Raw genomic sequence first — 27,285 nt, 5'->3', positions numbered from 1 at the left:
ATTAAAATTAACTCCCATTTCTCCTCCAGCCCTGTTTTTGCCAAATTAATTGCACACATATGACACCTCACTCACTAAATCATAGAATCACAGAGTGGTTTGGGTTGAGAAGGGACCTGAAGGATCATCTCCTTCCAACCCTCCTGCTATAGGCAGGGATAGCTTTTATTAAATCAGGCTGCTCGAAATAGCAATACTGAGTGAAGTCACCAGCAATGCCAGATCATCAGGTAATTAGCAGAGAGCAATCAAAAGCATCTGCAGTGCCTGTCAAAATACATCTCAATACACCAGTTTTTCTATGGGCCCCAGTGCCAACAGAAACACAAATGCACCGCAGTATCAACAAGATGAAAAGCAAATGCCACGTCAGCTGGGATGACGTTAGGTGACACTTGTTAATACCGTGGGATCACTGTTGGTCAGTCCTGAAGTGGTCAGCAGTTGGCCTGGATGACTACTGCAGGCCCTTTCCAACTGGAACKGTTCCATTCTTATTTTACTCTATTATTTTATGTCAGTCAGTACTTCCTCCAAGAGCATTCACTTCAAAATACATTTCTTTCATTAGTAAAAGAATCTAAGCAGTTTCTTTAAATAGACTTCAGTAAGCCCTGACACAATTTTGTTTAATTTTTCTAGCTCTGCATACTAAACTCTGAAGGATTATCTTTTCCTATGCATTTAAACTGTGTTCTTATACCAAATCCATATACTCTACACCTTGATTCATTGCATAATTTCCAAAATTGAAGCTCTGTACAGTGATAAAGTCATACTTACATTGTTATGAACGAAGATACTGAGTGCCTCCCGTGGGTAGTCCAGAGTCAACAGTCTGTCTAAAAATTTAGTTAGGAAAGGAGTKGGTTGTTCAATGAAAACACCAATTTTTACTCTTGGATATTCCTAAAAGAAATGATATTTTGACACAACCAGTAAGACTTGCCTCTTTTGTAAGATTAGCTACAGCAAAGAGCAACTAATGTCATGTTGTAGTAAACTTAGCCCMCACAGCTTTCAAACAATCAAAACCWGCAAGCTCAAAAGTGCTATGCACCCATTTATTTTCACTGGCTTCACAAAATAAGCAAAGATAATGAACTTAATATTGAATTATATAGAAAAATCTTTGAATTTAGTAACAGAGACTGGAAGTAGAAAATAAAGTACAATGGTTTTTAAAACTCTAAAAAAATCACTGAGACAGCAAAATAAACACCTAGAACAGAATGGCAAATTTGTTTTTTTTTTAAACAAGGCACATACATTAATTACAAGAAAATATAGGGGAGACCAGATTGTTTTTTGAAACAATTAAAGAATAAATACCACAAAATATTTTGGCCACTTGTACTTTAAGCCAAAGACTGCACCATTCTATAAATGTATTTGCAGTATCTCTCCTCATTCTTTTTAAGTGGGCTCYGCATCACTTCCTGACTCACTGATTTCAGAAAGTGAGATAAACTAACAGAGCCTCTCTCCTTACATCCAAGAATACTGAACTTTTAYAGACCTTATTATAATGTGAATTTGYATCTTTTGATAATATTTAGCTGCTTTGTACGTGCTTGATAGAGATCATGAGATCATGACCACTAAAAGAAACAGCACTTTTTTTGTACTCCTAAAGTGTAATATTGCACAATGCAAGACAAAGAAATTTAACCTTCAAAGCCTTAACTCCTACACAAAGAAATGCTCTGACTAAAAGTTATTTCCATCTCCAAACCAGACAATTACTATAAAAATCTAATGCATTACAAGGCCCAGAGAGAAACCTTATATGTATATAAAAGGCTGCCAGTTAACTTTTTAAGAAGGCCAACACCCACTTGAAAAGTGTCTGGATAAGCCATCAACACATGCTGAGATTTCACAGTGTCACCGTCTATATCGGAACCCAGAAACATCCTGGCAAGGGCCCCAGCWCAGAAACATCCAGAGTTTCCCTGGCTACCCCCTACTCACAGCTGCATCTGCAAACCTCGTAAGGGCTGGTATGAAAGCATACCCACAGAGACCCCAAGAGCTTCAAAAGAAATGATGAATACACTGATGTGTCTCCAGCAAAGCACCCAGGCTGTCACAGGAGCTGGTCCCACTGATGGCCAGGACAGGGGAAGCAGCACGTGCCATCGGGCTAAGCTGAGCATGGTCTGCTACCAGTGCTTCAACTGCTGCAGGAATTGCATTTTGAACATTTTTCTGATTCTAAGTCATTCTCCCCTTATTCTCCAGGGGAAAGAGAGRGGTTCAGGCTGGATGTGCAAAGGCTAYAGGGACAATGAGGAATTTCTGACACTGTTTCAGTAAGCTGAAATGTGRATCACTYRGCTCTACACCAAAGTCTCAGGAGTGTGACCAAAGCAACTGTGTTTAAAAAAATTGGAGTAAAAATTCCTGTAAACTGCATCTCCACAAAGCACAGAGTTCATCAAATTAGACCTGGTTTACCACAAAGGGCTGTCATTGCATAATCCAAATCTAGGTCACAATGAGCATTCTGAGTATATGRAATCAGAGGTTCCCTCTCAGCAAAACCACTTTGGGAATACCCAGTCTGCACCCAGATGTTCCATTTAATCTGATAGATTTTCTCATTTTCAGTGAAGTCACATATTTGACTTCTAAAGTTTAATTTTTCATAAACAGTAGTGGACTGTATGATAATTTCTGGAAGAAATAYAGGACAATGTCTCAGTACGATTACACAGAGCAAAGTCCAGGATCTCTTGCCACAAGAGCTGCCAGTGAAATGACAAGATGAGTGAGGTCATTCTGTTCAGCCACASTGGAAAGCCTCCACACCACTAAGAAGCTTCAGAATTTAAAAGCAGYTCTAGGGAGATTAAATTGAGCAACAAACTTAATTCAGGTTTCAGAAAAAAATTAAAAAAAAAAAAAATCAAACAAACAACCCTTAAGAAAGAGGCAGAAACTTGAACTTATTGACTCCAGCTGCACTCTTCAACTTATTTTCCATTATGCTGCTTCTACCTGAACAGATAGCTCATTTGGGGGTGGCACAGATGCTGACATACACAGAAAAGAGCAGTTTCTGAGTTTTTTCACACCTCAGCCATGACTGCAGCCCAGGAGATCCTGATGCTGTCAAGAGGACAAGAACTGAGCAAAAGACTGTGTATATGTACCTCTCAGCTCCTTTGCAGGCAACCCCAAAAAACGAGCAAAATCCTCCAAAGATATGAGTGAATAAGTGCAATCAGTTAAGACAATATAAAGACAATTATTAGAGGCACAAATTTTGCTTAACAAAGATTTCTTGTTAAGCAGCAACCAGACAGGCCTGAAGAGAGAGCACGTTCAGAAAGTGAAACGCTGCTGGTACTTAGAAATGCCTGAAGTAAACACTGAGGCCAAGGAAAAGCCTTGTTATTTCTGCTGGCAGAGGGAGTGAGGTGAGAGGTCCAAAGAATGCATTACAGTAAAGAAGACACGTTCCAAGCAGATGTACATAAACTACAGGAAGCCATCCAGCAAATCATTGCATCCCTCTTACTGGCTTTAACTGTTCCAAAACCACGTCTTAATTACCAACACCATTAGATAAAAAGCTTTGGCAACATCTTTTCCTCAGGTAGAYACTATGATGGGAGCGCAAACACTGTCTAATTAGAACACATTCAAATGTTTATCTTAAAAGCAAAAMYAAAATTTAAAAATACAGAAAAAAATCTGAACGTTATTACAATTCCAGCAATAACTTTTTTAGTTTATATTCCAGTTCATTAGCTACTTTTGCCCAGAAATTCTTTCACTTTTCCCTTTCATTACTAAGATAACAAGCCATTATTTCTTTCATGCTTTCTGCAAAACGATCTTCTAAGACCTGTTCTCATTCAAATCTTCAACACAGAACAGAAATGAAACAGCTGCTGGAAACAGCCTGTTAGGAATAATCAGAATTTACTTTTTCATCCAAGTCTTACAATTCCACATGGTAGAGCTTAGTATTTACTCTGCCTCAAATTTACTGTGTACAAGCTGAAATATTTATAGAGACATGAAAGACATCATGCTTGGAGTGAAAGAGCCAAGGCTTCCAAGTACTGGATAGGCACACATACCATGTGTATGTGCATGTTTGTCCACAAGAATTCTGAAAACTGAAATCCAGTCTCAATTATATCAGATTTTTTTCTACAGCAACACATTTGCTTATGCAATACAAATATCTGTATTGTCCTCTACAAAGTAAGGCAGTTTTGATTGTTTAATCTCASAAAATTAGTAACAGTAATCATGTCAGTTAACTATTAAACTCCATTTGTAACAGAAATTGTTCAGCTGATGCATACTGAATGTTTTGGAGGTCTGCTGCTAAAAATCTGAAATATCTAAAGAGTTTTTCTACCTCCTCTAAAATTCCAATTATACTCTCAAACCATGCACGTTTCAAAAATTATTCATTGACCCTCAGTGAACAGAGGTAAAGATCTTGAGAGCTTTTGGGGATGGCATCATCTTCAGTATTATTGTGCAAATAAATAATACTTATAATATACTTTAATACTTATATTAAAACAGACACATAAAAATATTCCTGAAAGYAATAAAACACAATATTGCATAAGAAAGCCACCTGGCCCCAGAAATCACTGAACTTCTATCAACTGCACCAAAAGGGGTTTGTTCCAGTGAAGAGTATTCCTACCTTTACTGTTGATAGGTCTAGTAAGTCTAAATCACAAACACTGCAACCAGTTTCCCGTGTCCAAGCATTAGGAATATAATTTCCCAAATAATTCAGGTGAATCTGGTAAATAAATGAACAAATTAATGACAGACACATGCAAAGGATGATCTATACCTTTCAAACAATTCAGGTTTACTCAYCCAGTTACTTGTAATTAAAGGCAACTGACAAGAAACAGACATACAAAAATAGCAGGTAAAAACTTTATCTTATTCTTTTTGTTGACAAAACAGATTATAGATGTACCATAAAGTGTACAGAAATGAGTATTTCATAAAAATAGCATGCACTTGAGGTAAAAAATAAAAGTATTACATGTCAGAATGTGAGAATAATTTAGTATCCATTTCAAAAAAGTATACCCAACCAATGCAATTTACTAATCTGCAGATTGGAGAGATTAAGTACAAAGAAGTAGCAGTTTATAAACAAAAAACTTTTAACTATTTGGAGTTAATTCTGAGAATTATTTTTATGCTAGTTTATTTACTAAACTAGGGAAAACATTTTTTCTAATATATTATTGTCCTTTTGATTCTATCCCATGTTCACAACAGAAACATTTAACTATATTGACAGAGTGATGCATAGCAAGTGTTTCCTCTTTGTTTTTAAAACATCACCACAGGCAGAGGTTGAGTTTTGCTTAATGTAGCATAACTCATGGATCAGTATAAGTATTTCCACCCTAAGCTGTTTGTTTTCTGTAAAATACAGAARCTTTCTTTCCATTGGCAACATGTCRGTAAAGCCAGTGATGACAGAATTTGAGGATTTAATTGAGGCAAAAATAACAATATGGAARGAACTGGTCATGCATTTCACCACCACTGAGTAGTTATGAGCCAAACAGATAGACATTCACTAATTCCAAAAACAAAATACAAGTGTCAAAGTAAAGAACCATCAGCTCCTGGGTTATTAATGAGTTCCAAACTTTACTTTGTTCTGAAAGGCATTTTTCTGAAAATAGGGGGCTACAGTAAGGCAGATTTATTCAGAAAAAAATCAGAAAGCAGCCATGCCCAATGCTTCAGCCAAMAGACACTGCTATAAATGACACATCTTTAACTTCTTTGGCATAGAACAAAAAATTCCAATGGCATATTACCAAAACACAGCCATTTCTCTCAGAGATATTGTGCATGGTCCTCTAGATCTGAATCTTCACACATGAACAGAATCTGTCAAAACAGCTACTTCACAGGGCAGGCAGTGCTCCATCATGTACCCAGAGCTGCCAATCCATGGGGACATTGATGGCACTGATCAGTGACACTCAAGACAGCAGCAAAAGCYAGCCACACGTGTACCTATACATATATAGCTATATATACCTATATATACACACACACATACAAAAATGCTTTTTCTTTTCCCTAAATACAATGTATTTTTCCATATATGTGCATACACACACCTGGGTGTTAGYAGGAGCAGACGTGTCATTGTTTTGTATCCCAGTCTGTCACTCTTGGCTAGATTATCCTCCCCAGTATTCTGCTGATTACCAATAAATAAACGGACAGACATTCCTCACTAGTTTCRAGAACTGTTTTGTGTTAGTGAACAAATTAACAAAAGCTTATTTGYTTCTAATATCCCATGCTACAATGAATTTGGGTGCAGAATGAGTTGTTTCAGCAGCAATATCAAGTTACAGTGACAGCAGAATAACACAAATTAGAATGAGGTTTTTATCCTCTAAATTCCTAGTAACATTGAATGGAAATGTGCACTGCTGGTATGTTACAACTGTTTCATACTCTTCTACAAAAATATGGGGTGGTTTTCCTCCAATAATTTTGTGATTTTACACAAAAACAAAACCAAACTGTCACTCACTTTAGTTGGACCATTTCCATGAATCGTGACTGGCAATGTGTCATACACTGAATTCCTTGCTCTTACTTTTCCCTCTTCAAATTTCAAAAGGACTTCATCTGAAAATCAACAAAGCAGTTAGTTCATAAATAAAAGCTAGAATTTCAGACTTCTTTAAATCCTTGCTCCTGTAACATATCTTTCTGTTGCCGTCATTGTCAGTATTATTTATTTAGAAGCTTTTGTTCATTTTTTTAAACTAGATCTTGAATTCTAAGTTCCTTATGATAAATAAGGTGACATCAAACATCAGTTTCTCATGAGCAACTTCAGTATTGGAGTAAAATCTGCTTTAAAAATAATTCTAATTTAGTGCAAAYGCTATTTATAGAGAAATCATAGTTATTTCAGATATGATCTCACCATAATTGGATGTCAAATGTAAGAAAGGAAGTGTGCACAGATGCATTTTTCCATTTAAATTCATGACAGTTAAAGGAAATCCTACATTACTTCACATTCTACTTTATTATGTATAGCCATGTGCTTGAGAGCCTCTAAAATGCAATTTTAATTACTAATTTTACTCCTGTAATTAGGTTTTTAAAAAGCAGATGGAAAAATCAATCTGTATTTATTGCCAACTTCATTTATTTAGAACTATTCTTTCTATTTTAAATAAAATATTTTATTAATGAGAGAATTCAATTAATAATCAACCCCAAAGACCTGTAACTACTCTGATAATCAGGACTACCCATTCAAACATTTCCTTAAAAGAAGCATATGTTTAAGGAACTACATTCATGGTTAAGCAAAACAAAATTATTAATAGCAGTTAATAAAACACAAAATGTGCAAATCTTGCACTTACCAACAGCTCCATTTAGGGTCTGGAAAATTGTACATTTGTGGTCCAAAGTAATGTTAATGCGCTCCTGAAATCAAAGTACCAAAGATGTTGAGGCATTCTAAAAGCCAAAGTTTTAACAGTAATGCTGCAATTATTTCACAATGGCAGCAAGTAATCAGGGAAAGTAATTCTAGGTGTTCTTTACATTGTTACATTTTTCTGTATTCCAAAGTTGTGCAGTTCTACAGCAATCAGTTTTGCATATGCAGAAACTCTAAACTTGAAGGATAAAGGTCATAGCTTTCCACAGRAACTGCAGTGTAGCAGCATAAGCCAAAGAAAATTGGTGTCATAAAAAAGAAAATTAACAAGTCTTGGCCAAGAAACAAAACGTACTGTGYTTCAGAGTGAGAAAAATACAAAAGTCAAATTTAAGTATCATGTCAGAATAGAAAACACTGGTGGTTTTAAAACATGTTCCTAATTTTGTTTTACTAATCCTAGCTAGAGTCTTACTTTAAATACCATGTTTCACCATAATTAAAATGTTGATTCAAGTAACATTTAAAACACACTTAACCTCTCTACAGATAACATCCTTTGTTTTGGTCTTCCCAGATCTTCTTACACGTTCTACAGCAAATTATTATTACACAAAGCATTAGTGGTGATGCATCGTAAGCACCATGGCAGTGTTTTGAATCACGGTGSAGCAGGGCTTTGCAGATACACAGCTCTGGTCTAGAAGACAATCTGTTTAGACAACTAATTGTATTACTCCTGACTTGGATGCAAAATCAGCTTTAATATCCTCACACTCTGTGCTTTCAATTGCATACCTGGCATCTGACTTAACTTGTGTAAAAGCAATTCAAACATTAAAGGTTGGAAGAAATTTTCGATGGGGAGTAGCTGAGGTTTGGTTTAGAGGAGCAGGCTGAGGAGTCACCTCCATGCTCCCTGCAGCTTCCTGAGGGGGTAAAGGGGAGAGGGAGGTGCTGTGCTGGTGGGAATGTGCAAAGCTGCACCAGGGAAGGTTCACACTGGACCTTAGGAGGCATTTCTTTATGCAAAACCCTGGATCAGCTCCTAGAGAAGTCATCAATACCTCCAGCCCATCAAGTATYAAGGAGGCCTTTGAGTAATGACCTTAATACACCCTAAACTTTTGGTCAGTCCCATGCTGGTCAGCCAGTTGAACTAGATGATCACTCTAAGTCCCTTCCAACAGAAAAATTCTACTTCTGAGCCTGTATCCAAACAGACCTGGTTTTCCATTAAGTTATGCCAGAAACAACACGTATATATTTCAAAAATTTTGCATCTGCCTTAAGCACACAAATTATCAAAATCCTTCTCCAAATTCTGCTGTATCAGCTTCTAAAGTATTTTTACATCAATATTGTTAACTTTCCTTATCCCTCTTTTTCTAGCATCAGGGACATGCCTCTGACCTCGATCGCTTTAACACTGTTACTCAGCAGAGAACTTTGTTAAGCGAGGGCACAGAGAGGTTRTCACCAGAAATTTACAATTCAGCTWTATTGAACATATTTACACAAAAAGCTGAAGGCAGGATCTGAAATGGCAGYGAGCCAAAATATAAAACACTGGATCAGCAAGTAGTTCAGTGACACCCTGGAAAAATGCCACATTCTCCAGCCGTCAAACTGCCACGTACAGRGGACCCTCATTGAGATGGATGTGTCTGATCACACACCTCAGAGCTGCTATTTCTAACAGTGAAGCACAACCTGCCTGGGTCTGAAGACAGCCTGAAATAATACATCAAGTGATGACCCTTTGGRAGCCCGTTCATCATTGCAGCAGTAGGAGCCTCAGGAGAACAAACACAACTGTCAACATGGCACTCCAGTAGAGACARCATGCCTTTCCTTTCAATCTCCTGGTGTTTTATGAGGAACAGCACATCATTTCAAGCAGAAAGAAATAAGGAAGCGGGTTACTACCTACCCTTGCCAATGGGTCAATGTAGATTTTGGTGTAAAACAGCTGGTCGTCATCATTATCCTGCAGATTCCATTGCTGCACAATACGATTTATAGATGGAGCATAACCAATAAATCCTGCAACATCACACACACACAGGTTATTTCCATAAAAAATACTACCCTGCCAAGGCTCTCCACCAATCACAGACTTTATTCTGAATGATGCCAGTAAAGAAAAAGTATAAAATTCATGCAACTTGACTCAAAATACAGTTTTCATCCTTAGGCGTGCAATAGTTCCGTTCCAAAGAGTTAATAATTAATGGCTATTTTTATACTAATGGTATTTTAAGGGAAAAAAATTAATCAAATTGTCTAGGATGGAGAATGCCAAAGCATGATATCAGACATTCACTTTTCTCAAGTAGCCCMTGTGTGGAAGAAGTTTCATTTCCAATCACCTCCTACTGGCAGAAATGCCTGAAACGAATACTGCCAGCAATACAATGAGAATTCAACTCAAAACCAATATACACAAAAAAAAAATAAAAAAAAAATAGGGCAGATAGGTGAGGGAAAGAAAAGAAACAGGGACATCCCCAGATCTCCACCCTTCAGAAGGGTGTCCCAGAAATGATACATTCAATAGCTTCTACAGGGCACAGTATCGCTGTCAGTGCTTGTATTAATCAAGGGCAAAATTATTACCAAAGCTGGCATTTCAAGGAGAGTTCCAGAATTAATGCATCATCGAAATGAACAGGCATAGCTCCCACTACTCTTAGAAGGAACTCTGTAAGCCATGCTGTCAGGCCAGGCAGGGCTGCCAGCACACCCACCCCACGTGCAGAGATCTCCAGGAACAGACAGCAGAGTCAGGCATCCTGTGACCAGCCAAAACTGASCCTATAAATAGCAAGTGCAGCCCTGCCTGGGCTTGTGCACTGCATTGTTTCTGAAGCAATGGGGTCATCCTTGCACAGCATTTCTCTGCTGGCTAGACCCTTAACTATATTTATCTGCTTCTCACAAGATATTGCCACACACTCTGCAAATTCAAATGAAAACCATGCTGGAGCACAGAACAGGAGCTATTCAAGTGGAGAGGGGAGAAGTAGTCCTCAATTTTACACTTGGGGATTCAGGAACAGATCCACACACAGAACAGGTAACAGAGGTGGGTCATGCTCAAGTTAAGAGTATTTAAGGATTTCACTTGCCTCCTGAGCTCAGGAATCGTTTTCCACTYCGGACAACAGGATACTTGTCAGCCAGCCTTTTATCGGGCCAAATCAGTCCATCTGCTGCAAAGACCACTTTATGATTAGCTTCCCGAAATTTCTTTAGTAGTTCTTCAGGGCCCCCGGCAAAGATAACATCATAGCTTAAAAGTAAAGAAAAGAGATCCATTAGGTTAGCTTCACTTTAATGTTTCTGTGTTTCAAAACAACAAGTATTTAGACAATTCAAATTTAAAAAATCAAATAGGCCTTTATTTCTGAAAAATGACTCAATTACATCATATTTAACTACCATGTAAAAATTCTATACCCTTCTGGGAGAGAAAYTTCAATCAATACTATTTATCAAAAATAGCTTCCCCCCTTCTGCTTTTTAACCTTTCACATTCTGGACATTCTTTTTTCCTCACATTTTGCCCACCTGAAATCAAATTTCCTTTTTCAGGTATTTTGAGTAAAAAAAGTCTTTTTTCCCCTTTAGAAAACTGTTTATATTCTTAAAAACAACTYAAAAAGAAAAAACCAAAACCTTAACAGATGAAAGAATGGACTGAAGGATGACTTGGGTAACTTTCACTAGGAAAATCCAGATGGCCTCGTTCTGAAACACAACAGCACTGATTCTTCTGAACAGTCTTATCAAGAATGTACTTAGATCTCAATGAAGTCCAGTTGCCCATAAGAAGTGTGTTGCATCCTGACAATATGCAGGTTTCTCCTTCAACCTGTTTAACCTGCTGAAGACTTAAAATGGCTCAAAGCATCACAATTTTTTTACACTATGTATGAAAAACTTCACCTGCCTTTATCCCTTATCAGATTTGAGTCTCAATTCCTATTGGAGGACAAAGACCTAAAGGTGGAGGGTTCATATTTGGCCATCACCCACATCCAGAAGTCCACACTGTGCCAAACCAGAAAGAAACCTGTCTGGGTTTGGCTAAAGTCCTGTAAGAACAGAGTATCCCAAGCCTGGTGGTTTCATGTGCTGCACCATATCTAAATSAAAGCCTGGTGGGCACAGGGGGCTGGGAACACAACCAACCAAACAAATCAATGCCCCCACTGTGGGCAGGGATGCCACACACCAGCCCAGTGTGCTCAAAGCCCYGGCCAACCCAGCCTGGAACRAGGAATCTGCCAGGGATTGGGYACCCACAGCTTCYCTGGGGGACCTGTGCCAATCCTYGCMCTGCAAGGTTCTCAATGCACAGCATCAAGAATGACACAGTCAAACTGAAACCACATCACAGATTAGCCTCTGGCTGACAGAGTGAAATATTTAATGGCAGCATCACAGCCTCGCAGTTTCCTCATCTGAATGCAGGTATATTCTTACTCTACACATGCACCTTAGTAACTGAAAATCACCAGCCCTGGTAATGGGCAAAGGAACAACAGAGCAACCAAAAACCAAGGTTTAACCTTGCCCAAGGCTTTTCTTGCAAAGACTTTTAGCTGAGCTAGCTAGGACAGCAGCATCCCCACTTGCAGTAAACTGAACATTCTGCATCGCAATGTATTACCCAGAAATGGTGCCAACAGACCAACCATTACTGCCTTAYGGTACTCCTTTATTGCAGTTCTGAAATTATTCAGGATGTCTTTCCTTTAAAGAGGTTTTCATTACATTAGCCTAAGAGAACTGAACAACAGCTGGCTTACAAATGTAAAAAAATACTTCCACCACAAAGTATGAACCCTGGAGAGGAAGTGTGTTRTGTAGTCTATATAAGTCAGTGGTTTTCTGAAAACTCTGTTATGTTTTTCTGCAACTTTGGCAGAAGAACACATGAAAGAAATTGTACATTTTGAACCTTCCCCAGTTTCACACAAAAATGCCTGTTTCTGCCCAAATTTACAGGAACACACTTCACTCCCTTTTCCATCCAATTTCTGTAGGCCAACTCAATGCCAGACTGAGTCTGTAGAACCACACAAGAAACAGGAGACACGTTGAAGGCAGACAAAAAGAGATCTGTCTGAGGCTTTAGCTTAATAGCTTATGGCAGGCTGTGCTTCTCCTCTGTGATCAGGTTGGGGCTGCTGCTGCTATGACTTACAGCTGCAGGAAGGAACCAAACACTCTGGAACATTGCTTCCAAGGACTGTCATTCTGTGAAAGAAAGCCAAAGCTGAGCAACACGCCAGGCCAGCCACAGGCTGTGCTTGTGAAAGGGATATGCTACTAATGCAGCCCACTTGATAATCCAAAGCCCAGGGCTGAGCTGCTAAACTGCAATGGATCTTATACAGCAGCATTAATCCAGCACAAACATTATTGGCCTGCCAATAATGCCTAAGGCCCTCTGCTTTGTCCAGAGGTGACACTGTCACCACACCCCTTCCTGGGCAGGACCTCCTTCCTGCCACCCCTTGCTGTCAGTGTCCTCATCAGCTGCTTCATGAGGCTCCCACTTTTCTCTCCACGCAAAAGCAAATCTTCTAAACACCTATAAATGCATCACTTGTTTACCTGCTCTTTCAGATTACACTTGGCCTATTCAGACCTCACCTCCTGCAGTAGAGGGGGGATTTCCTTCAGGTCTGCACCACTAAAACCATCACAAAACAGGTCCCAGGACGACCTCTGACAGTTTATACTGTTATTAGGGGTGATGCAATGTCTTTACAGGACTTCAAAATTTGACAGGGAAAAAGAGTGTGGACATATCCAGGAAAAAGCAGGCTTCCTTGGCAACCAGGAATAGCTCAGATACTCTTATTTATTCTTTATAAATCCTTCCAATTAAGTAGAATAAAGAAAGGGAAAAGAAACCCAAAACAAAAAAAAAACCACCAAACCCAGAAAGTTTCCACAACCTAATCCCATTTCCTGAAGCTCCCAGATGGCAGATGCTTGGGACTGGAATCCATTCATCCCTCCCCCTCTTCTGCAGCAACAAAGCATCCTGGAGTGCACCCAGCACTCCCAGCAACACAGGGAAACAGCAACAGAGACTCAGCTGCTCTAGAAATGACCACCTAATTTTTGCATCCACAACTCTAACTGTGAGAACCTGTCACTGTTATTGGAGCTCAAAAGATGAATTAAGAGCTCAAAATACAAGTGAGAGAGTGCCTACTAGTGACTAGCAATGCCACAAAGCAGACACAAAGTATTTTGTCACCTGGACTGTGTCCCCAATGGGATCACACCTTAACCATTTTGAGATACACAGAAAATATAATTATCCCTCAGTTTCTGACATATTTAAATAAAAAAATGCAGCAAAACAAACAATAAACTGAGAGGCTTCAAAATTCTTCCACAATACAAAGAGGTGTCTGTGGGAGCTCTGGATGAACAGGCACAGCACCAACCAATTTATCCAGTCTACGCTGGCCATTAGCCAGTTCAATCTGAAAAGGTCCAAAATAAACCAGTAGTTAGCTCGAGCAAAAACAAGCCTAATTTAAATTGTGTTCCATCTGCAGGCATTTTGCTGTCCACACACAGACACAAGCTGTCCACAGAAGTTCAAACTATTTCCAGAATTCTGAGCTATATAACAAACAGCTCAAAGAAAATAATCCACTAAACCCAAAAAAAAACCCCATCAAAAAAACTCCGAGAAACTAAGTTTGTTAAGTAAACAGTTCCCTAGAAATTACTTGCCTAGTTACAGTAAGCAAACCAGACATTTCCTTTCCCCACCCCCAAGATTAATATTCCAAATGCTTCACAATGAATATAATAAAAAACATTTGAAGAAGAAAGGAAGTTCATGACATTTGTCTTTTCTAAACTTACTGCTACATTGATCAATGTTTAAATTGCAAACCAGGACTTCTGGAAATGAAAAAGCTCATTAGAGTTAAAATATAATGCAAAAATCTGTGAACTGTTTTTTCTCTCCTATCTGGAATCAGTTYCACCAACTTTAAATAAATAAGTACTTGGGATTTCAGACCTCAGGAACTTGCAAGGCCTTAAATCCTGTGATTTTTCATGGAAAGAAAGATTATAGCTTCTGTACTTCAACACACATGGTCCTCTGTATTCTCTCACCCGTGCCAGCAGACAGCCCGCCCCTCGAGAGAGTAATGATGGAGAAAAATTTGAGCTAGAMCCTGGCACCAACCCAATAATAAATYTGCATATTTTACCAAATAGGAAGAAAATAGTTATGAATTAGGCTAAAAAATTCAGAAACAAATTCAATCTAAGTAGAAAACTTTTGGGAAATGTTTGATTCATCTGAGATGTAGTACAGAATGAAATCCTTCAAATTAACCTTTAGAAGTTTCAGTTTTTGTATTGTTAGGAGGACAACGCTATGAACAAAAACATATTTACTTTTAGAAAGATACTTTTTTCCATTTAGCAAATGCAAAATGGAYCAAGTCAATAAGAAATTCATAAACTAAATGAGCACCTCCAAACTGTGTTACTTTTACAGACCTAAGCAGAAAAAAATATTCAGTATAATAAGCATCCCTTATAATGTTTATTTATAAATTAGTGAAAATTATTTTGATTTTATGCTTTCTATGCATTTCTTTTATTCATCACAAGAGGCACACAAATTGGAAYAGAAAACTGAGTAACATATTTGAATTTCTACCACTTTCATAGGCTACTCCAACTTTCCCGAAGTGTTAACTTATGCAAAACAACAAACGAATTTTCCATAAAATGCCAGTGTCTAGCCACTTTGCCATGTGATGGTGTCTACTGTGCAAATCCTGCCAAGCTCCTACCTTGAAAAACTGTCCCTAGATTTCTTCAGCCATCAAATTTTAAATAAATAAAGCAGGTGAAAAGCTGAAAGGGAATTCTGRAGCAGACATTCCAACATGACTTGGTAACAGCAGCACGAGTGAACTCATACGTGACCTTCTCCCAGCCTCACTCAGCTGCCTCTCTCCAAGGCTGCCTGCCTGCAATTGGAGCTTCCTGTTCCTGATTCAASACTTGGTCCCACGCCTTCCTTGCAGTGATTATTTCAGAGCTGTGACCCTGCTCTGGTTCACATGAGCATGGAGGAGCCTGCTGTGTGCTGTAAGCTGCATTCTGRGCTACTCTGATCATGCTGTTGTCATGGAAAATAAGAGGAACAGAAAAAGCAGAGGGAAGCAATGGAGAAAGTGTGATTTGAACATGTTTGAGCTCAGTGTTTTCTGTGACAGGGAGAAACCTTTATGGTCTGCAGGGAGCATGCTGAAGCATAGCTGTGCTATGAGCTACAATCTGGCACCTGCAGCAGCCCTGTGTCTCCATCCTTCCATCACACAGATAGCACAGGCACCAGGGTACATCTGACACCAAGCCTTCCTTTCAGTAAAAGAAGCTCTCTTGTTAAACACTTTCCTCAGRGACCCATTCCAGCTTCCTCCATATCACTGTTACTTCATGGAATGAGATTATGTCTCTGGTCCCCACTGGACACTTTATTTCTGGAGCTGCTTCTGCTGCCCCTCCTCTCTGCACTCCCAGCCTGCAGCCACATCCTGCTCTCGCTGCAGCTGAACAGGGAGAGGACAAATGCTTGCCTAAAAGCCTGTCAGCTCCCAGTAACAYTTTTCTACCCCCTGGAGGCAGCAGAACTATGAACAGCTCTTACATTTGTAAATCTGTTAAAAAGTAACGATAGCTTCAAAAGCAATCYACTATTTTTATGAATGAAGGAAAACAGCCACAAACTCTCTCAAACAGCGAGGAACAAAAGCATCATGCAACTTTTTCAGCCTGCCCCAGCAGCTACTTTTGCATGCCTACCCAGACCAAAATGTAAAGACAAGAGGCCAGGTTTGCTCACCATTCCACAAACAGCACAACCAAGTCCTCCTGATCAGCATAGCTTTCAATGCCTTCTTTCAGCAGACGAACTTTCTGCCCTCCGCCAATAGAGTTGGGCAGCTCACCGCCTTTCCACTCTTCACCTTTTCCAAGAACCTAGAATAAGAAAAAAAAAAGTGCTTTTTGCTAGTACCCAAACCCATGAGGCTTTTTTAAAGCGCACCCTTATTGAAAACAGATGCCAAAGCAGAAGCAAGACATTAAAGCATAGCAAGCCAGCACTTCAAACATCGTAAGTTTTTCATGTCTGAAAAAGCATTCAGCACAATGACATCACTGCAAAAACATGAGCRAGACATTTCTTAACCAAATAAGAATCGAGCAATTGCCTGCTACTGCCATTTACTCAAATGTGTTGCCTTCAGAAAAAAAAAATTATAAAAAAAAAAGCTAAGGATAGTTTCAAAATTAGTATTAGAAAAAGTTTCTTAATGAGACCTTTGAGATTCAATAAAATGACTTTAAGAACAGAGGGCTCAAAAGACCTTGGTGGATCGGGGTATAACTACTTCAAATTGCAATCTTCAATCCTTTTGAAGGTTTTCCCAATACACAGTTCGCTGCTAAAACTCAGCTAAATATAAAATTCCTCCCCAGCCAAACACTATAGCAGATTACACGTCAAAAAGGAAAGGGGAAAAAAATAAACTCTTTACGTGTTTTGAACATAATGTTTTTGGAACGTAAAAAGTCTGGAAGAACTACATTGCATGATGTTTTGCACAAAGCTGAAAAGCTAAAAGATGTATCCAGAGCTCAGGCTGCTCAGGTGGTTTAGTACAGCTTTATGATATTCTCCCAGTCCTCCAAATTTGGTGGTAGAATTCAAACTTCAGAGACCCAAATAATTTCCTATTTATAGTGCAGGCACTRTGGTTAGTAAGCAGAAAAATTTCATAACAGCATCTGAATTCCTGGATTTTCTCTTGGCAGAACCAAYTTGTGGGGAAAGTTTAGAAGGTTAGTGCCCTCCCTTTTTCCCAAGGTCATGCAGAGGCCAGCCTAAGTACATGACACATGGAGGCRTGGAGCAAGGCAGAAAAGGCTGGCAATAATGATAGAAATTCATTGTCCTCTCAGAAATTACAGGTTCCTGGGAAACACAGTGAAATTTTCAGTAGTGATCCTCCCTCTGTTCTTGCAGCAGTGATCCAGCCTTATTTAAAGAAAGATCCAAAGACCTTGARTGCAGCACAACTCCCAGAAATATTCATGCAAACAAAATCAGCCACACTGGAAAACAAAGCTCTGTGATAAAGCATGACAGATAGACCCTTCGCATGAGAAGGATGCTGACCAGCACAGCAACAAATGTCTAAAGCTGCTCCTGAGGCAGTGGAAAACACCTCCCTCCCGTGACTGCTCAATGGGGATTGGCAGGTGAGCAACAGGAGAGCAGCAAGTGCCCTGCCTGAACCCARCTCTGCAGCTGCTTCCCTCTGTCCCAGCACACAAGGAAGCAAAGGCAAGCTCAGCTACCATTTACTGGTTCTATTCTACAGCACAAATATTTGGTACAGAACACACAATACCTTTACTGTGTAGTTGAAATGCTTTGCAGTYCGCATGAAACGGTGAAAGCCATCAGTTTCTTTAGTTGCTACTGTAAAGACTAGTAGTTTATCTGAGGAAGAAAAAGGAGGAACATTCATTAATATGTTTTCATGGCACAGTTTATAACAAAAAATGCAATGAATAGCGCTAGATCAGGRGGGCTTTCTATATCTCGTTCAAAGAGAAAAGGCAAATCCACTGTCATATGATAGGTGTGAGACATTACAAACCAACAACTGCTATGGGCAAGGGGGAACACTTAAAATTATACTCTGGGCCCCCAACAAGCAACCTTTACTGCTTTTCAGTCCTTGGGCAGAGACAAATGAGCAAGGAGTTCGCTTGGTTGTTTTTTTTTTTAATTCAGAGGATGCGTAAATTACAGYACTGCTAATTTTGCCCTCTTACTGAACACAGGCAAGTGATCATGCAACCAATTTCCTCTTCAGATTCCAGAGCTTTCAAGACAGTTTGAATGGGGTCATGAATTCCCACTAAACAGCTTCCCAATTAAACTACTGAGCAGCCTTTAGAACTCCATGAAATATGCTGCATAATCAAACTAAATAATTTGAAGCTATGAGAAGGATACTACCCCTATCTAAAATCAAGTGTTTAATCAGACCAGCCTGGATGCCAGAGTACATTGTAGTTCCCCAATTCAGCTCAAGTTCAAGCAAGAGCGGCACTCTAAACAGAGCCCATGAGATCAATCCTTACAATAAAATAAAATTAATCACCTATGATGAGTATTCCAGACAGTGCCTGTTACTGCATTACTTTCCAAAAAAAATCCTCTGGATTTATCTCCCTCAGTCCAGTAACATGTGCTAGAAGTGTCTGCTATGGAAAACATTCCTATTGTCTACTACGCCAGGCTTAGCAGCCCTGAGACACCCAAGACATCATCCTGAGTGTATTCAATTCATTCACCACTTGCCATTTTATGTGACACGGTCAAAAATTAACACCAAAGATGAYGACCCACTTCCCACTTTGTAGGAAAATGCACCTTGTAAGTTACTCGTGCAATGCTCTGCAGCCAGTGCCAGGGTACTGCAAGAGTACCTCTGCTCAGTCAGGCAAAAACACCTGTCCAAGTACAGACAATTTGTAGAGAAACAGAAGACCTTATTCTACTGAAAACCAAGGCTGTCTGAAGAAGCCACAGTAGGCAAACTATGCAGGCTGGTCACAGGAGCCACCCAAATTGTTTCCACTGAAAYAAGGCTTAGATTCACCCCAGCCAGCAGGTCACTTCCAGAACATCCTGCCATGTCAGACAGTGCTCTGGCTACTCCATCCTCAACAGCAGCTGGACTGGTGGACATGAGGAARAACAGGGATAAGACAAATACATCTGATATTTTCTCTACCTTTTCTACTGGTCTCAGTTTAATGGTGTTCCTGACTTAGGTGGTGTTTCCACCTAATTCCARAATATCTGATCTGCTTTGTGACCTTGCTCTTCCCTTGCCATTCCTTGAGCAAATGTAACCTTTAAGCAGTGACAGCACCATCTGCCCAGTACCTATACCACCAAAACCAATCTGTGCCTTGAGCAGGGCTCCTACAACTTCATCTGWCACTGCCCAAGTTCATCAACTGCAGACAACATTCCTACCTGCCCTCTCCACCACACACAACTTTGTGGATTTCTGTCTCATTCTGCTATTCCTTTTGCTGCTTTTTTTTTTATTGTGGGGGGCTGGGAAGCACGTCTGTGAACAGTGGGACAACACATAATCCTTTTCCTCAACAGTCCCAGAGGCAATTTTAACTGCCGGCTCTACTGAACAAGACTGACACTCCYGCAACACAGCACACAACAAAGAAGAAACTGGAAATATTTTAAATGCTTCCATCAGCTCAACATTCAAAAATATTGGAAAGACAGATTTGGAAGATTAATTGCTCTACCTTTCCCCCCTTTAAGAGCTTGCAGACTTTGTAGGAAAGAAAATGAAGAAAATCTCCCAAATACATCTCAAAAGGGTAGGAGGATCTTACGGTACAATGAGTTCACACTGACTTACAGGGAGACACTGACACACTGACACAGGGAGACTTACAGGGAGAGCAATAATGGTTCAATACCTTCAAAACAATTTATTCTAAAGATCATGCAATTTCAAGTAATTCTACTGAAGTYGCCACAAAATGAATAAAGAATATTTTAGACTATGACTATATAGACTACATATCTTAGACTATGACTAAAACAGAACTGAAGACAGAGAAGGGTTTTCCTCTATGAAGGAAATTATGGCTAATWATTTGTTCAAGAACTACATTTTCAAATTACAGAGAACTGGAAAAATCTGATCAGATCAGAACTGCATAGTCAAGCCAACTGAATTCATTRTTAGAAGTTTCCTAGGTGACCAGATCACCGACTATGACCATGGAATTTGGTTTCAAGTAGGCATATTTCACACCTACACATTGCTAAGAAATGCAAACAGCAAAGATTTCGAAAATCTGTACTTGACAACATGATGTAAATGACAAAATGTGGGCTGCATCAGATTCTTTCCACAGTTACCAAGTCAAAGAAAGTATTAAAGTAACATACAAGTACAGTTTGGCAAGCAAAAAATAATCTACTGTTCTTTATGGGATATTGTTACTCTCTCTTAATGGAATACACATTATTCATGTATCTCAACATTCACTATAGAGTCTGGTATGTTACTTGACTTTTGTGGAACAGGAGGGAAGAGAATAATGTGCCAGATCAKAAGGGATTTCAACCTGAACCATGCAAAATGAAGAAAGCTAAGCAGAGAAATAACGCAGTTTGTATTGACATGAAACAGCAAAAGAACCTGTACTGTAYCAACAGACAATGAAGCACTGTAAATAGGTTGCCTAAGTCACATTTGCAAGCAGCCACAGAACAAAAGAAAGCTATTTTAAAGGTACTATTCACAATGGAAATGTTTTCTTTTTAACATACTTACCCTTGGTCTTTTTTTTTAATTAGAGATGAATTTTAAAAGGCTTTATTTCATGTCTTTGTTGCACCACTGACTTTAAGTGCATRTGGTACTTAAAGAATTTTTAAGTGCAACAGAAGTGTAATTATAGCATTTGAAGTCTCTTTAGAATTAGAGTTTCTTTACAGATTACTTAGTCTTTGCTGGAGCCTCTTTTTTGTTTTGGTTTGTTTGTTCTGTGGGGTGGTTTGTTCTTTTTTTTTTTTTTTTTTTTTTTTTGGGGTGGTTTTTTTTTTTTTTTTTTTTTTTTAAGTAAGCTGTGTCAGGCCAAAAAGCAGAGCAACATGCTTTTATTCTATATATAATATATATGGAGGGACAATGGAAAGTACATTAAACGATAGTTACCTTGGCACATTATAGAGGGTATTATTAACCAAACGAGGAAAGCAGAACCATTCTCCTCTAGGTAATAAAAAAAATATTAATCTAATTCCTGTAGGTTGCTGTGACTATATTTAGCGTGACAACTTGCACAGWCACTGGCAAACTTCCACTTAACGCAGCATGGGAGATACATGCTTTTCCCAGTGGAAGTGAGTGAAGAGAATGCTTCTGACCACTAAATACTTTTGCTAATTTCTTTTTAACCTTTTAAACTTCATTCACTTTGAAAAATCTATTCCTTATTCTCTACATTTAGGTACAACAACCTCTTGGAACACTTACCCCATTTGTGTTTAGCAACATGAATCCAAAATGACTGAGTGTCGATGTGCAAGAACAACACTCCCAAGGGAGCAAGTTTATCCAAGAGCCGTTTCCATTTCAGGATGTGCTCAGCTATTCCAGAGGCTGCCACCCACAGTGTCCCTGCTGTGCAGAGCAGGTTTGGCCCCAGGACAAGCCCTATGGGTGCAGAGATTCAGGCTGCACTAGAGCCCTTCCCTGCACAGAGAGGCTGAGTGAGTGCCCAGAGCCCACAGCAGCATCCTTGCCCTGGCTCAAGCTGTGCAAGGAACATCCARGCACAGCAGTAGTCTGCAATTATTCAGACCCCAAGCTACCACTRTGGCTCGGTACTCTCCAGTGAGAGCACTGCAAACCCCTCAAAAGGAATTCCAGCTGCAGCTGGACACTTCCCACTTCACCACCCACTCCAAAACCCCTGTCCTCCATTGAGGTGTCCACCCTGAGGAGCTCTGCTGGGTGATYTCACACAACCTTGAGCTCYGCAGTTAAACTCTGACTACCCACACACACAAGGGGCAAATTCACAATCTTGGCAGAATCTTCCAAAAGGAACAGCATCCTCAAAGTGCAAGCTTACACAAAACCAAGGCCAGAGCAGGGGGGTCGCACTGCTCCCCCACTGGCAGGGCACCGAGATGCCGCAGAGGGTACATTTGGCATTTGGCTCACACACAGCCTGCCAGAGGCACCTTGGCAGTCACTGGAGCATTACTGAGCTTGGCATTCACTTCCACAAGTCAGCTTGTGTGAAAAGGAAATGTAAACCCTATACTGAAGTTCAACAGGAAGGCATGAAAAAAAAATCTCCCAAGAGCTCCATGCCAGGTACGTGTTCAGTTATGAGRACAAAATTGTGTCAGACAGATTTCCGATAGTTACACCCGCAGAACAGCTGTTCTGTTTTGAAAACAAGCCTGAGAGGGCGCAGGTTTAGCCAAGAAAAGTATATCCAGTGACACRCAGAATTCATTTATACATGCAAATTAGAAACCCTCTAGCACACAAGTTGTAAAGGACAACACTGCACATGGAGCACATGCGGCGAGTTAGGAAATCCAGTGAAAGTTTATCAAAACAACTCACTCTTTCACTCGTGTTGTGCTGTTACCTTCAGGGACCTGACTGCATAATAAATACTGATTTCCAGAAAGAAGATCAATAAACCAGAGCTTATGTCTTCAGTGACTTGCCTGGCAGGGTCTCAGCCAGGAATGGCTATGGCAGGACTGCTTTAAGCAGCAGTGACCTTTCTCCTCGTATCCTGGCAAAGCATGCAAGGAACTACAGTCATTCCTCACACGCCCACATGGTTCTTATTTATCTTGAATGAACACTCTCAGAGATTACTACATAATTTCTACCAGGGCTTGTGGGCACTAGTATAGTAGCTTCAGAGCAGCCAAAACTGAGGATATTGCTCACAGCCACACGGAAGCTGACATYCAGTCCTTGGATTCAAATACTACAGACTTCCCTGGAGTAGAAGTGAGCTGGAAGATCAAAGGACATMTGTTCATGGTACCACATTATGATATTAAAATCTCTCTCTGTCTTTAAAACCAGTGGCTTGTAATGGTAAACAAATGATGTTTGGTAGTTGTAATACATTTTTATCCATATTCCAGTGTCTACATAAAACARTCTACATTCCTGTTTGCAGATTACATCCCACTCAGAACCGCTTAACAAAGTAATGATGGCTCATTTAATGGAAAGATTGATATACAAAGTTATTACGATACACAAATCAACAGCAAGCTAATAAACAAGCTGCTAGAGATCACAGAAAAAGCCTGGAAACAGGAAGAATACTGGTAATACCTCTATGGATTTAAAAAAAAAAAAAAAAAAAAAAAGCACACATACTGGCATATAAAAGTCAGGTAGAGCTAAAGCATAGGCTGGACAGATGCCTGGAAAAGAAGATGGATTAAAGAGATATCTGGAAAGAGCACATGGATGCATCCCAGCTCATTATTAAGCTATGTAACTGCCTATTATGTCGCCTGCATCTCTGGTAATGTGGGAAACCAACAGGATATAGTTGGACAAAAACAAACAAGAAAAATTAAAAAAAAAAAAAAAAAAAAAAAAAAAAAAAAAAAAAAAAATAAAAAAAAAAAAAAAGAAAAAAAAAAAGAAAGAAGAGAAACCCAAACAAGCTCAAAGCAAAGCACAGATTTGGTTTAGCATGCCTTGACACCCCACAGGAGCATGCTTCTCTTCTTGCAGAAATGTACTAAAGTTCCACACAACTGAAAAACTGTTTTCAGCCTGGATTCCTCCTGTCAAACTTAAAGAGCACAAAAAACAATTCTTCCATATGCTTTCAAGACAAGCTGAAACTCTGCAGATAACTAGAGAGTCATCAGCAGTGCCAAGAGCAACTYCCCTATTTATATGGACTCGGACTGTATGTTTGAAATCCAAAGAACCATTAAGACAACTAAAATATCAAAGAGCACTTTCAAAATCACGATCTTTTATGACAACACAATCGCTTCCACTTATCATTCACAAAGGCAATATTAGAYTCTTCAAAAAGAAATTTGGATGTTCCGCTACGAATAGAAAATATTGCCCAAACTCAAGATTGTGTCAAATATTTGAAAAATCTGCATAGTCTGAAAAGATGTCAAACAGCTGGAGATGGAAAAGCCCAACATATACAATGTAAAGATGATTATAAGTAATACCTACAGACATACACACTTGATTAATATAATCTAGCAGCAAACAAAGATCTTAAATACAAAATGAGAAAAACACAACCTTTAAACATATATAATACGTATATACACATCCAGTGTGAGCTTATGACGTGCATACAGTCAATGCACTAAGCCAACTGAAGAGTTTCTAGGCAAACAAAACTTTTGGCATAACGAGAGAAAAGACAGAGCCATCCGACAGCTGTTTATTTTCCCCCTAGGATTCTTTAGAAACATAACAATGTGCTGAAATAGCAAACATGGTCATCTTCTTTTCTCAGGAAATAAATGTGCATYACACTGCAGGAGGGGGAAAGATGACTGGGGCATAAAACAATACTACTTCATACTTGGGAGTCCTGAAGTTTTTTTTTTAATCTGATCTTTACACAATACAATCATCTTCTGCTCTGCACAGAACACTGCTGCATGMCTCCACTCATCCCACACTTTACAGCTTCCCAGAGAGGCAGACTGGTTTCAAAGTACCACTAACCATAGCCATGATCACATTATAAGGGTGGATTCCCTGCAGTTCAATAGCATAGCTGGCTTGATGCTAAAGAATATCCTTGGAGGGAGTCAAAATATGCCTGAAAAACTCATGAAAGATCAGAAAGTGTTAGAATTTAAAATAAAAGATGAAATTAGGATTAACAGATGGCAAATTAAGAGAAGTCAAGGACTGCCAAACACAGTACATACTGATTTTCTACACCAATATAATTCTTGTGTGAGAGAGTAGGTTTTCTAAGAACTAATGCCYTTAAAAGCCAGAATTTTAAAAAGCAGATCTTCCTGATCAGACCTCTTCTGAAAGTCTGATCTGTTTTCCTCTGTATGACAAACCTCCCTTTAATCACTGCACTTCCATACATACATGTCTTACTGCAAAACACAGGAAGTAACACAAACATTATTTATGTAATTTCAAAAAACTTATGAGATTCTTCTTGGCCAGCTACTAACAGATTTGTAGAAATCTTTCTTTTGATGGTACAAAGTTATTGCAGAACTAATATAGGTAGACAGGTATTGCCACTGCTACCACCTGAACTTTGTATCAGTTCAACCTGCAGAAAAAAAACCAACAAAAAAAACTTCTGTTTTTAAGTTGTTGCGAACAGTTTATAACCACAATTGGCATTTATGCTCTTCCACATAATTTGTAAACCTTGCTGAAGGTACAGAGCAATAGCTACTGGTAACAAAGCTGCCAAGACTCTCCCAAGACAGCGAATAGACKTAATAAAGGCAGGAAGCTTTTGGGAGCTCTCTAGGGAAAGAAATACAGAAAGTATCATTTCCCACTTTYAGTTACTTTCAAATCGCTCATACTRTGCAACTTCCTCAGCCACAGTACATGCTGCCTGTTACAGGATTCTCCATCTTCTCATGTGTTTTAAAGGAACAAAGAAGCTGAGTTAGCAGAAACAYATCCTTACACTAAGCAAGAGCTGCTCTGATTTTTCTCATAGTGTAGAATCTATAATAGATTAGCACTTGCTAATACACAACCCCTGAACAGAACATTAAATTTTCTTTTCCCCCTACAAACTGAAATTCCCTCAAACTTTAATTCACATCATGCAGCAGAAGGAACAGGCATTTCCCTCTTCTATGCAGACTGATCAAATGGGAACTGTGCTGAGCTGCTCCCCATTGCTGTCTTTATCACATTGTTGGTGATGCCACACTGATATAGCATCTAAAACGGTTACATTAAAATGACCAAATGTTGAATACAGCCAGTTCAAAACCACTTAAATAAAAAACCTCGTGACCCACAGACAACAACTCTTTCTGTATAAGTTCATCCATATTTACACACACTTTCAAAGATCAGCAGTTACTCCCAATATACAACTGATTTCAAGAAACATTTGAAAGCTGATTATGTCTCAGCCCTTAACTTACTTTCTTTTAATTTAGTAGTATTGAATATACAGTCAACAAGAGCTCGTTAAGAACTGTATGTGCACTCATCAATCACGCACGTCAGCCTCCAGCACAGCGCTGGCCAGTGCTCAGGCCTGCACTCACTCTAATGCAAGACTTCCTTGTTTTGATAGCTGAACAAAACCAAATACAAGCAGCAGTGAAGTGTTTTTCCATCAGTTTCAGAGGACTTGRATGAGACTCTATGCACTGAGTCAGTTATTCTGTAGTAGAGCAAAGATAAGACATGTTCCTTAGATTCCTAACTAGGAAAAAAAATTAAAACTGACTGTTTGTAAATGACATCATTGTCATGCATGAAGGAACTCCGAGCTGCCTAACTTCCTGACAAATGGGGAACATATCGGGTTACAGCTGTTTATTGATGCCCAGATAGAAATCAAACCGCAAAAATCTTGAGAGCAGAGTGGCTGGAGTCATGGCACAGGCTGTGTCTCGCTTGAGCGCACGGCTTGGCCAGCCCTGCTATAAACTGTCACTGGCGCAGCTGAGAGCAGGACACAATTAGCATCAGCTGCCTAAGTGAGAAAGGTTACTCAGCTTCTGCCTTTTTGCAGCCTTGCCCTCTCTTGTCTCTCTCATAAATATGTATCKGGAGAAGAGCATGCTTCTTCTTAGGCTGTTTACCAAATCCAGCTGTTTAAACAGAAGCGGTCACACACAGCACCAGGCATTGTTAAAGACCTTTTTTTGACAGCTAATCAATCCATTAATGAAACTCAGCAGTCAACATTTTCAAGAATGGTTGTTCCTTAGACTGGCCTTTAAAAAAAAAAAAATACAAGAGAAATTGAAGCTGGAACTGGGGCCATCCTGCAGACCCAGACCCACAGCTGTCCTTCGTGCCTGCACTGTGGTTCACGCTGTAAGCAGATGCTACCACCCGGATCAGTCGGTTCATTTGAAAAAGCTGCCCTACAGCTGGCCCTGTGTCCAAACACTGCACATGTAAAACTCTTCACACAAACACAAG

General features: G+C 39.4%; 1 protein-coding gene across 2 annotated transcripts in view; it reads right to left on the bottom strand.

Annotated features, from left to right (window-relative positions):
• Positions 1–27,285, bottom strand: part of PLOD2 (procollagen-lysine,2-oxoglutarate 5-dioxygenase 2) — a 49,177-nt gene that overhangs the window by 16,355 nt on the left and 5,537 nt on the right. For both annotated transcript variants that reach the window (XM_057376539.1, XM_057376540.1), the window contains exons 2-9: positions 17,929–18,020; positions 16,356–16,492; positions 10,573–10,736; positions 9,375–9,487; positions 7,422–7,485; positions 6,569–6,666; positions 4,682–4,783; positions 784–909 (exon numbers count right to left, since the gene is read on the bottom strand). In XM_057376539.1, coding sequence (XP_057232522.1) covers positions 784–909; positions 4,682–4,783; positions 6,569–6,666; positions 7,422–7,485; positions 9,375–9,487; positions 10,573–10,736; positions 16,356–16,492; positions 17,929–18,020 — 896 coding nt within the window. The remainder of the gene's footprint in view (positions 1–783; positions 910–4,681; positions 4,784–6,568; positions 6,667–7,421; positions 7,486–9,374; positions 9,488–10,572; positions 10,737–16,355; positions 16,493–17,928; positions 18,021–27,285) is intronic.

This window comes from Malurus melanocephalus, unplaced genomic scaffold, assembly GCF_030028575.1.
Source record: "Malurus melanocephalus ecotype Western Australia unplaced genomic scaffold, MMel_1.1 scaffold_281, whole genome shotgun sequence".
Taxonomy (NCBI): domain Eukaryota; kingdom Metazoa; phylum Chordata; class Aves; order Passeriformes; family Maluridae; genus Malurus; species Malurus melanocephalus.
This window is presented reverse-complemented; position numbering and strand designations above follow the sequence as displayed.